General features: G+C 40.9%; 1 protein-coding gene, 1 long non-coding RNA gene and 1 other non-coding gene across 3 annotated transcripts in view; 2 read left to right on the forward strand and 1 right to left on the reverse strand.

Moving 5' to 3' along the window:
* Positions 1 to 636: 636 nt before the first annotated feature.
* LOC117199539 (uncharacterized) lies at positions 637 to 4634 on the forward strand. Its single transcript, XR_004480770.2, has 4 exons — positions 637 to 1053; positions 1304 to 1346; positions 1569 to 1758; positions 4620 to 4634. It is a non-coding gene; the product is annotated as an uncharacterized LOC117199539 (long non-coding RNA).
* LOC117199596 (small nucleolar RNA SNORA24) lies at positions 1104 to 1234 on the forward strand. Its single transcript, XR_004480870.1, has one exon. It is a non-coding gene; the product is annotated as a small nucleolar RNA SNORA24 (small nucleolar RNA).
* Positions 2536 to 12581, reverse strand: part of PRSS12 (serine protease 12) — a 68850-nt gene continuing 58804 nt past the window's right edge. Inside the window, exons 12-13 of the mRNA XM_004265079.3 lie at positions 6168 to 6448; positions 2536 to 4421 (exon numbers count right to left, since the gene is read on the reverse strand). Coding sequence (XP_004265127.1) covers positions 4114 to 4421; positions 6168 to 6448 — 589 coding nt within the window. The 3' untranslated portion in view covers positions 2536 to 4113. The remainder of the gene's footprint in view (positions 4422 to 6167; positions 6449 to 12581) is intronic.

The raw sequence follows: 12581 nt of genomic DNA on the forward strand, positions 1-12581 counted from the left end.
AAATCAGCTAATTCCATGAAAATCAACCAACAAAAAGGTTAAGCAGAGAACTATCGAACCTGGTGCTTTGGTAACAAGGGTGACTTGTAAAGTAACTCTCCTAACAAAACAGCCCTTCCGCCTTCTTCACTCAGCGGACGCGCGAGTCCAGCAAGATTTCCTGATTTCGCGAGAACTTTTGGCAGCTCTGAATGCGCACGCGTCAGACTCGGAGGCCACGTGAGCAGCCCAGATTTAGCGCGGGGGCGAGGCGGGGTGGAGAAGCTAAGGAAGGGGAGGGCCATCAAGAAAGCGGTGGCCAGGGCCTCTCTGGTGGCGCAGTGGTTGGGAGTCCGCCTGCGGATGCAGGAGACGCGGGTTCGTGCCCCGGCCCGAGAAGATCCCACATGCCGCGGAGCGGCTGGGCCTGTGAGCCATGGCCGCTGAGCCTGCGCGTCCGGAACCTGTGCTCCGCAACGGGAGAGGCCACAACAGTGAGAGGCGCGCGTACCGCAAAAAAAAAGAAAGGCGGTGGCCAACGTATGGGGTGGAACCTCAGCGGAGCTGGGAGGGCGGGGCGGGGCGGGGAGAAAGCGCGTAGGCCCCGCCCCTCGAGGCTTTTCCCCGGAATAGCGTCACCCGCTCTATAAGAGAGCGTGTGGCGAAGGATTCGGCCTTTTACATCCGGGAAGCGTCGAGTTTAGGTGGAAGTACTGCGCTGTGTTTCGTGCGCTAAAATACTTAAGACAGAACTTTTGGCCAAGTTTAAAATGCAGGAGATGCTACAGTCTTGTAGAAGTAGATCGACGTCAGCTTGGAAAACCTTTAGGTTCAAACTCCTGAGTGGGCTTAAATGTTCATTGATTTGCGGGGCAGCCACGTTCAGCCGGGGGCGCTGAGTCGGAAAACTAGCGCCCGTGGGCCGTGGGCCTTCCGGCAAAGGTTAAATGCAGCTGATGACTCCGGTTAAGGTCATTAGTTCTGCTGTTGGTGTCATGTGGCCATCTTGAATCTACTCCGACACTATGAAATAATAACACTGCATCCTGATAACCCGCCAGTTTGATCCAGGTGGTGAGTAGTATCTGTAGTTGTCCTTGCTGGTCTTTTCTGGGATTATGAATCTCCATGTATCTTTGGGACCTGTCAGCTGTGGCAGTCTCCCTTCCTAGCCATGGAAGAGCATATTCTTGTTTATTGGCAAAGCTGTCACCATCTAATTGGTATCAGATTCTGACTTGCACAAGTAACATTCTTCACTTTAAAAATCTGGAGGGTACTGGGTTATTGGGCAGACATCTAACTACTGTTCAAATGTTTTTAGGAAGCTGAGCTAATTGTTCCAGTGGATGATGGAAAACAACAAGGTACGTTCCTATTTTATATATATATATATTTATTTCTGAATCTGAAACCCTTAGTGCTAAGGATTTAGAAGGCCAAAATTGGCATATTTTGCTGGCATTTTGTAATTTAAAAGAGTAAATGGCCAACTGAATAGAAAGTAACTGAAGTAGCTGCTAAGACTCAGCACCATGAGGTAAGTACACAAATTAGAGTTTTATAAAGCTGGTTTTCTTCTCTTGCAGAAGTCAAGAAATCCAAAGCGATATGGGTGAAGTCTTATTAGCATCCTGAAGTACACTGCCAAATGTGATTTTAAATCTCAAGTATGGTATTTAAATGGAGAATAAATAAGTGCTTCCTTGCTATATCAATAAAATGCTCGATTTGTACAGATGTCAGCGTTCCCTGACTGAATGACTAATAAGTGCAAAGGTAACTACAAGTAGTGAACAGGCTACCTCCTGTTCCACTGTTGGGAGCTCGAGTGGAAGTAACATGAATTAGTATTGTTGTGTAAGGTGTTTTTTGGGGAAAACTGTTATACATAAAAACCAGTTTACCCCTGAGGAAGAGAGCAGGGTCATTTAATACCACACAGAAGATTAAGGAAACTGCACGGTGAAAAGCTATGCACTTTATTTACACAGATGTGCACTGAACACGTGCATCTTTAAAACTCACACTTAACATTTAACAAGAAAAAAAATTAAGCTATAATAAATGGATATTTTATGAACCAAGCATTCTACCTCAAGGTTGAGCAAACTGCAGGCCATCTGTTAACTATCTGTTCTTTAAGTTTGCCAGCCTCTGGTCTCGTTAAAAAGCCAATATAAATGTTTGCATCAGCGCTGTAGTTCAGTTACAAGGATGGCCCGTGTGAAACTTTCAGGAAGATAAATTTTCTCACCTGCATTGCAGGTTTTTCCTTTATCAAAGTCATGAGTGTTTAGAAAACGTTTTAATGCTATTCTACTTGAACTGCATTGCAGTTCTGCAAAGTAGTAAACTATAAAGCACTTTCAGGTTAGCACCAGTTGTTTTACATAGCTCAGAATTTACAAAAGGGATGCAATATGATACAGAAGGGAAAGGGATGGGGGTGAAGTCCCTCCATGGTGAGTTAGCCATTTAAGAGGATTACTTAAGCATTCTTAATCCTATAGTTTGTACTCACCGCTTCACCTTTTTTTACTACCTGGGATTTTGAGGACTCATGATAGCAGTCTACTCAAGTATCCTGAGAGCTTAGCTTTTATATTTGGGCAAAGATTTTGTGCTGCTACCAAGAATGCCCTGTAGGATACATAATAAGCAGCTATCCCTTGCTCCTTTGGGAAACAGCCGGAGGGAAAACTTGCCTTTAGACAGGAGAACCATGGGTTAGAGGGGTGGGAGGAGATGCTCTTGTCTGCATTGGGACTCTTCCTGTTCTGGAGTTTGGATTCAAAGCCTTTCAACAGCTGTCTCATCTTGGCCTCTGCCTGTTAACCCATTTGAAAACTAGAAATATTATAAAATCTTACCTTTTATAAATTGTCAATGAGGTGCATAGACACCTAGCACATAAGTGGCATATGGATTAAACATAACAGTTATTTTAGACTTTCCCAAACTATAGACAGGGAAAACATTTTTAATAGTCTATTTTTATTAGATGGGACTGTATCAGGATAGTCTGCAGGTTTAAGTTAGTTACCAGAAGGTTGCAGTAGGTGGCACTCTTAAATCATGGTCTGGAAAACAGCATGCTGCTGAAGAAAAAACATTTTTTTACCAAGCTGTAAATTTGAAGTGATTAAAAGTAATCAAGCAGATTGAATTAGGTTGTGCATTAAACAGTTTGAAGGCATTCTTTATTTTGTTTTCAGGAATGCTGAAGTGTGCTAACAACATACAAGGTAGCTAGAATGTTTTTCTCTTTAGTTGCCATAGTGCTTGGTACAAAGGCTTCATTCAGGAATGTACTGTGACAATGATATTCCTTTCCAGTCAGTTTATAATAGAATTGCTTTATCTTTTTTGGCCTTCGATTTTCTCATGAAAGGCCAGAAAGATGTGGTCTGATATTTTTATCAGCCTAAGGAAAAAAGTCTGAGCTTAAAAAATTACATGAACAGAAAACAATGCCACTCTTATTTTGGGGGGGGGGGATGCGGTACGCGGGCCTCTAACTGTTGTGGCCTCTCCCGCTGCGGAGCGCAGGCTCAGCGGCCATGGCTCACGGGCCCAGCCGCTCCGCGGCATGTGGGATCTTCCCGGACCGGGGCACGAACCCGTGTCCCCTGCATCAGCAGGCTGACTCTCAACCACTGCGCCACCAGGGAAGCTCGCCACTCTTATTTTGAGTATAGTAAAGACTATTTTTTTATGTCAAATGTAGGCTCTTTATATGAATATATACCATATTGATTCAGTTATAAAGGAGTTCTCAATCCAAATAAATGTAAAAACAGCCTGACTGCACAATCAATATACAATAATCTCTGGAGAATGCTGAGAAACAGGCAGAGACAAGACTCATGAGAATAATGAATTTAGTGTCCATTAAACTAATTTGGGTAGGCAACAATGCTAAATAAGGATAATCATTACTACACTGAGGTATCTGTAGCCAAAATGTTCACATCACAAATTCTCAAGCAGCAAAGGGGTGCACAGTTCTTACCACGAAACACAGAAACACGGATCTCCGTTCCCATTAGTTGGCATCTCAGCTAAATGCCAATGTTGGAAAGTTTCCAACACATTCTCTAAATATTATTTTCTTGAGGTTTCCATGAAGGATTACAGTTTGGTGACACTTTTTATCCAAGGTACAAAGGCTGAGACTTTGGTATAAACACCAGGGGAATCCTTGACCCCACAGCCATATCCCCAGGAGGTCACCCCATATACAACCCAGCTCTCTCCTGGCCGTTCACACATGAGTGGTCCTCCGCTGTCTCCCTGGCAGCTGTCCACACGTTTGTGTTCATGGAGGTTTCCAGCACAGAGCATCCTTCCTGTAAATCGACCCTTATAACGGTCTTCACAAAACCTCTTGGGAAGTAAGGGGATGGCTGCTTGTTGTAGAGTTCTTGAGTAGGCTCGTCCTATGCAGGCCAAATAATTGAATTAGGTGCCAGGTAAAGATGGTAGTGAAAAGAGCTACATTTAACAGTTTAATGAACATTTAATAGCCCTATTAAAATAAGCCCTATTGTGGCATTAATGTAGTGATAACTATAAATGGTATTTTTTTATTGTTTGCACTTAACCATACTCTAACCCTTCACTATTCTGTTTCTCAGTACTGCATTTCTTGAAGAATACTTTAGTAACGCTTACGGACTTGCCCAGTAGAAAAAGGTAACCTACAGAAAGCACATTTGTGCAGGCTTTAGAATTTGAATTCTGTATATTGAAACACTGAGGGTGCATTCATGCTGGCTCTGTATTAGCAAATCCACTGCTCTAGGACTCATCTACTTCACTGACTTGAGGATTACTTATAAATAATTCTATATAAGCACATAAGGTGGCAATTACTATCCTCAAGAGAAGCATGGTATTTCATAAAGATTATTCAGAAACAACATTCTTACATAGAAACAGGCTGAAGTTTAGCCACTTGTTAACATATTCTATTTACTAGTAAGCCACTCATTCTCTATTTAGTGGCTAAAATGTATAATTGATAGGTTCTCCATGATAGCCTTTTCTTGGATCTAAACTCCACATTTTTCTCCAATCCTATTTACTCAACTGGAGTGATTCATCCATAATAAAATATTCTGTAAAATTTACTTTCTTTGTCATCTCTATTCAGATGTAGTGTCTAAAGGGAGGTGATTGATTCCCTTTCCTGATGAAGTAATAATTTCAACAGCTATACTCCAGCCTTCAGTTTGCCTCAGGTCAGCATAGCGTCGTGAGAAGGCATTTACTCTGACCTGATTCTATTATATCATTCAGGAAATGTTTCCGCTTTTTAAGGTTTATTTCAGGATTGGTCGCAGAGCTTTTTCAGTATTGTGTATCTGCTACAGATGTTCTACATTTTGCTGCTATGAAATAATGTAAGTTTAAAGCCCAGATTTAATGTAGCATGGGATAAAATGAAAACAAATACTTATATTTACTAAATATAACCTTATTGAAATTATCACCTGTAGAAATACTTATGTGATGTTCTTTTCAGTTTTAATTACTTTTAATGGAGAGCAGTCAACCCAATCATTTCTCCTTACTCAGTCATTTGTGAGTGGAGCATCTAATCCAGGTGAGACCTAGATGTTTCGAAGACCATCCTGAGCAAGCACTAGCTGATGTTAACTAGAGACAATACAGAAAGCTGTTTGCCTGGGAAGAGCACAAGCTGAACACTATCCTGCTTGGGGATGGGGAGGTGGGAAGAATGATAAGGGGGTTGTGGAAGGAGAAACCCAAGTAAGTGAGCTGGATCCTTCCACTTGAACCTCAGCAGCTCTGATTTTTGTCTGTTCTTCATTTAGGAATTCTGCATAAGATTTACTTTGATAAAGGGCTCCATGACAAAGAAACCATCGAACACCAAAGCCCTTTGCTGGGGTAGCTACATCAGTCATTAGGAAAACTTTTTAAAATAGAGACAGCTAGGCCCAAGTCCTGAGTCGGGTCTAAGTTCTGATGGGAACCACAGTACCCTCAGGGTATGAATCCAGATTACACGCATGCATCTCACACTTGGCAGAATTTCCAAACAACTAAGCCTGAACCCCCTTTAAGATTTTGCTACCCACTGTACACTCAAATGTATGGATAATCCCAGACACAAGCAGGTGCCCAGATTTTAATTGTTTCTTTGGGTTATTTGTTACCTGTGTCTCCCCATCCTGTTATGTAACAATTGGAGGCTGTTTTCCGTGGCCTCTCTCTCCGGAGTGGCAAACAGGCTGGCAAAACGTGGCTGCTGAATCTGGCACATTGTTCTTCTGGTCCTTGTAGTCTAACCAGGGCGATGTCGTAGTCACTGCTGTCTGGTCGATACTCCCGGTGAATCACAATCTGCTGAACTCCAATTTCTTCCTCAAACTCCTCTGGCACCAGAGTATGATAATCCCCAACCCGAACAGCATAGTTCCTAGCGCTGTTACCATACCTGGGGGGCAGAGAGAGCTAATGGGAGGCTTGTTTCAAATGTTGTAAATTGGTAACTGTCAGCCAGGAAGGCTAATAGAGATGCTTGTAAGTCTTTCTTCCAAATCATTAATCCCTTTTATAAGTTTAACCTTCCTTTCCTTTTCTCTGATCCCACTGCTCTCGGGCTCACACTCTAAACCCACTGTCATCACTTTTTTTCTTCATTCATTTCACTATTTAACCCAGGTTACCATCTGTTTTCTGAGAAGGAGCAAATGTGGAAAGTAAGGACTAATCACTAACCTGTCATTTCCCCACCATGAAAAAGGATCAAAACAGGAACAAAGAGTATAGGGCAAAATTACCATCCTGTGTTTGCTGTCATCATTTTTCTATCATTTCCAAGATTGTTAGTTCATCATGAAATTCCATGAGGGCAGAAACTATGTCTGATTTAACTCTGTATTCCCCAAAGCACTTAGCACAATCCACTTTACTCCCCTTTTCTGTGAACTGAATGCAAACCAAAACTATCTTCAGGGCAACGTACATTCGTTATATGCTCTCATCTCTTAAATCTTTGTTCAGACATCACCTCAGTAAGACCTACCTTGCAATCTAAAATTGCAACCCACCCTTGCTTGTGCTCCCATCCCCCAGCACTCCCAATATCCTTAATGTGCTTTACTTTTCCTTTTTATTAAACACTACTTTCTAACAAATTATCTAACTTACTGTTTATTGTATTTATTGTTCTCTGCCTCCCCCCCCCCCGACCTTGAACAAAAGGTACTCAAGGGCAGGGATCTTAGTGTTCACTGATGAATCTTACACATTTAGAATAGTGATGCCAGTTAAGTAGGAATGCAGCATATGTTTGTTGATTTAGTGAATGAATGAATGAATGTTTATTTTTAATGAATGTGTCTTTTTTTCCATAGGAACTATTCAATTAAAATAGAAATACAATATTTACTTGATTGACAGTTCTCAGCCTGTTTTTCAGCCAGCATACCTTGATTCTGATACATCTGCCTAAAGCAGTTTCTCAACCTCAGCACTACTGACATTTGGGACCAGATTATCATTTGTTGCAAGGGGCTGTGCTGGGCATTGTAGGATGTTTAGAAGCATCCCTGGCCTCAATTCACTAGATGCCAGTAGCATGCACACTCACATACACACACCCCAGTTTGACAGCCAAAAATGTCTCCAGATATTTCCAAATATTCCCTAGGGTGCAAATTGTCCCCACTTGAGAACCGCCAACCTAAAATACATCATCCAACCCACCTCCTGATCACTTCCTCTTTCTCACTGAAGAGTATAGCACCTTGCTCGCTTCCCCTCTATAGCTACTTAAAACATTCTCAATGACTTAATTCCCAACACCTTTCCCTTTTAGTTCCCTAACCTCCTCACCTGCAGAGAGTGTTTTCTCTACTTGATCTCAGCCCCCCACCTACAGCTCATACTCACCAAATATTACACATTTTTGAAGTCTTGATTTCAAGCATCTCATCTTGACAGTTTTACAGCTCTACTCATACTTAAGTACCTCCTATCTTTACAGTTTTACAGCTCCATCCACAGCTCTTCACCCCCACTGGACTTCAATCCGTCGGCCCCACTGGTTTTTTCATGTCATTCTCACTCTGCTTATGACTTCTTACAAGGCTTGGATTCCATCATCACTCTTTTGCAAAAACTCTCAATCCTCCTTCCCCTGATCTGCCAAAACTCCAGCTCTGGTTTCATCAACTCACCACCTACTTACCGCTAGCATCTGACTGTTCAAAGGGAAAAACAAACATTTAACAGCTCTCACCTTAATTTTTTTTTTTTAATCAAAACTTCAATATCTTCCACTGGAAACGGGGCCTGTTCTTGAATGTGAATTTAGAGAAGTGGTATTCAAACACTGGAAGTTTCTAGTGACTGCCTATTTGAAATAACCTTTCATTTATTCCTATAACATTTCTGGAAGTTATAAGTTGCTCAAAGATTCTTATAGCCCTAAGTAGGGCTCTGACAACATTGCAATGTATAAAGTGATTTTCTTAACTGTGTCAGCTCAAAAAACTGAACAATGCAACAAAGATGATTTAGCTTATACAACCACCTACCAGTGATCTATGAAACTAATAATTTCCTGTGGTTCCTTGAAATTCTCCATTTTCAACCTTAAATTATCAGATATCTTTAAAGTTCAGAAGGCTTTTCATATATTGTACCTAGAGACTATCTTCTTATGGGTTCCACTTCAAACTTTAAGTTGAGGATTATTTCATATCCTGAAACTCTAAAAAGTAATAGTCATGAAGAGTAATCAGATATTTAAATAACTCACTTCTACTTTCTGTGTATTGATACTAATGTATTATAAAAATTCAATATGACTCATTAATATATTCAGGTTTTAAAGCAAAACCCCAAGTGATTTATGTTTCTAACAAGAATAACTGTCAATGCATCCTTGAAAGTGCTGCTGAAATGTTTCATATATCTTTGGAATGGAATTTAAGAAATTATCTCAAGCTTCACTGTCCAGTACAGTAGCCACATGTGGCTAAGGAAGCGCTTGAAATGCAGTTGGTCCAAAATGAGATGTGCTAAAAGTACAAAAATATGCACAAGATTTCAAATATTTACTATGAAAAAAGAATATAAAATATATTGTTTCTCTAGATAATAAGACTATCAGATATCTCAATTTTATATCCTATTTTGCAATGATATTTTGGATATACTGAGTTAAATGAAATATATCATATATAATGCTATATAATATATGGGTGAAGTTAATTTCACCCATTTGGTTTTTTAATCTTTTAATGTGGCTACTAGAAACTTTAAACTTATATACATGATTTGTATTTGTGGCTCACGTTATGTATCTAGTAGATAACACTGGTCTAGAGAAATACTATGGCATAAAGTAGGCATCCTATTTTTAAATTTTTCTTTAATGCAGTTTCTTGTGTTGCTTATAACTTTTAAGCTCGAGTTATGAGACATTCCCTTCATATGTCAACTTTTTATATTTAAGATAATTACATTACTGTTCAACCAAAAAAAAAAGTTATTGCAACAATATTTTCCATTCTTTGAAAAAGAGCTGTGACACAGCTAAAATAATCCTTGCATCTAAACTGGCTATATAAATACATCCTGCATTATCTAAAAATTGAGTCTTCAGCCAGTGAACAAAGAAACAGGACATTACTACAGCAAGGAAATTTATTTTTTAAATATCCCAGTTTTAAAGTCTTGGGAAATCTTGCCTTAACACGTCACTTCATGCCTGGATTACTACAGCAGTCTGCTAAATGGCCTTGCTGCTTCAAGTTTCAACTTTTTCAAGCCATCCTTCACATTGCAGCCAGAGCAATGTTTCTATCTAATAATATAACTACTTTTCTGGACACCCTTCCAGATAGATACCCATCACTGTCTACATAGTAAAGTTCAAATTCCTAAAATGATAGACAAACCCATCCAAGAATGGCCCTTGTCCACCTCTCTGATACCACCCTCGTCCTCGTGTCTGTGTCCCTGTCATTCTGGCCGCTTGAAGAGGCATCTGACAAACCTGTCTTTAGTCAGACTATTTGCAATATCATTCCCTCCACCCCTCATCCTAATATGGCAAAAACTGATTTTATCTTTCAAGTCCCAAGATCTCCTAGGAAGCTCTTCCTGCCCTCCCCAAAAGCTAGCCAATCCTTCTTTTGAACACTCCCAGTAGCACCGTCAGAGCGTTTATAACAGCTTCTACAACTTGTTAAGATGTCAGGTCTCCCCAGTTAAAGGCTCCTTAAGTGTAAAGACTATGTCATGCTCACTTTTGTATCCTCAGCACCAAGCAAAGTGGTTTGCACAGACAAAGCTCTTAATAAATATATGTTAAATGACTTCTTTTGGAAGACACGTTCTGTTCACATACATACACTCTGATCCCGAACTTACTGAAATGAGACCTCCTCTCACCAATTCCTACGTTATAACAACACCATCACAAAAGCTACTTTTTAAAAAAAGTCTCCACAAAGATCTAATGTTCTCATTAATACTGGCTGTTCATCAGAATCACCTGTACCACTTTTAAGAATACAAATGTCTAGGGGCTTCCCTGGTGGCGCAGTGGTTGAGAGTCCGCCTGCCGATGCAGGGGACACGGGTTCGTGCCCCGGTCCGGGAGGATCCCACATGCCGTGGAGCAGCTGGGCCTGTGAGCCATGGCCGCTTAGCCTGCGCGTCCGGAGCCTGTGCTCCGCGGCGGGAGGGGCCGGAACAGTGAGAGGCCCGCGTACCTCAAAAAAAAAAAGAATACAAATGTCCAGGCCACACAAACTCTGAGAACATTAAATTAATAGGGCTGATGTAGGACCATGGGTGATCCAAATTCACAGTCAGTCTGGAGAATTACTGAACCAAAGACTTAAAGGCACGGGCATAACACCCGCCTCTTCATGCCTGGAATTTCACTGGGTGAAGTAGGAGATGACTAACAGACTGCCATAACACAAACACGTACACATTCCATACTTATACTGTGTTCTCAGGTCAGGTAGATTTCAGCGGGTATTTTTGAGTATACTCCCAAATTAATATGCTCACCAAGCAGGAGTTGATATTAACCTGAGAATAAAAATAAAATATTTACCTGACAAGAAGGAAAAATGCATCATTCTTGTTAAAATGAAGTTCCTTATTAGAATCTATACTTTTAAAGTCATCCTGATTTAAGAAATGGACCAGCTAAACCCAAGCAGTGATTCCCACACTCCTTTCACTCCAGTTATTCTTAGAATAGATTTATGCTTGGAATTTGAAGAGCATCTGACATAAGACTGGATTAGTTTTCTAACGAAATATTTGTCTTCCAGTGTCACCTCTCCTAGTGAATGTGTGTATACATTCATATATATATACACTTCAGGGATAACACTTTGGCTGAGGTTACCAGTATGATTTTGCACTTTGAAATCATTTTCTATGGTTCTACGCTTCTCAAGAAAAATATATCAAGGAATTCTTTTTCAATGCATTTTAAGGTCTTTCTAGTTGAGCTTTTGTTATTTTGATACACTTTATTCAAAAACGCTTCTAAAACAAACATTTCAGGTTTTGGCTGACACACCATTCAGTTGTTTGCTTTGCTGAAATGCTTTCACCTCCCCCTCAAATAAAAATTGGATGAAATTCCTGGACAAGTTTGAGCAAGAGAGGATCTGAGACAGGGCAGTTAGTAAAATCCACTATTCCAATTTCTCTGAGATTCTGGAATTAAAATAAACTACAATTAAAATTTTCTAGAATTAGAAGACTTAATTCAGGTGACGGTCATTTTCTTTATGACGGTCATTTTCTTTCTTTATAGATTCATCTCTTTAAAAAGACAGTATTTTACATCAGCCTGTACACATCTGCTACTTCTAGAATCTTTTTTTTCTCTGTTGTCTGGATGAAACTCAAAAAGTAGTTGACTGAAATTGCTTGTGTAAATGGTTCCAGTTGCTTATGGAGAAGAGACCTTCCCTGTAGAACCTCGCACTGTCCCTTACATACATGTAGTGTGTGTTCAGGAAATGGTTTTAGCATAGTTGATGGTATTGTGTATATCACCAAAGACCATGTTCTTAAGAACTCTACCATATACTAGGTCATGGTGGAACATATGTTAAGTACCACACACATTTTGTTCTTAAAAAGAAGTCCCGGGCTTCCCTGGTGGCACAGTGGTTGAGAATCTGCCTGCCAGTGCAGGGGACATGGGTTCGGGCCCTGGTCTGGGAGCAACTAGGCCCGTGAGCAACTAGGAGCAACTAGGAGCATGCCGCGGAGCAACTAGGCCCGTGAGCCACAACTACTGAGCCTGCGCGTCTGGAGCCTGTGCTCCGCAACAAGAGAGGCCGCAATAGTGAGAGGCCCGCGCACCACGATGAAGAGTGGCCCCCGCTTGCCACACTAGAGAAAGCCCTCGCACAGAAACGAAGACCCAACACAGCCATAAATTAATTAATTAATTATTTTTTAAAAAAAGGTAAAACTTTAAAAAGAGGGCTTTCCTGGTGGCGCAGTGTTTGAGAGTCCGCCTGCCGATGCAGGGGACACGGGTTCGTGCCCCGGTCCGGGAGGATCCCGCATGC

This window comes from Orcinus orca, chromosome 4 (assembly GCF_937001465.1).
Source record: "Orcinus orca chromosome 4, mOrcOrc1.1, whole genome shotgun sequence".
In the NCBI taxonomy this organism is placed as follows: domain Eukaryota; kingdom Metazoa; phylum Chordata; class Mammalia; order Artiodactyla; family Delphinidae; genus Orcinus; species Orcinus orca.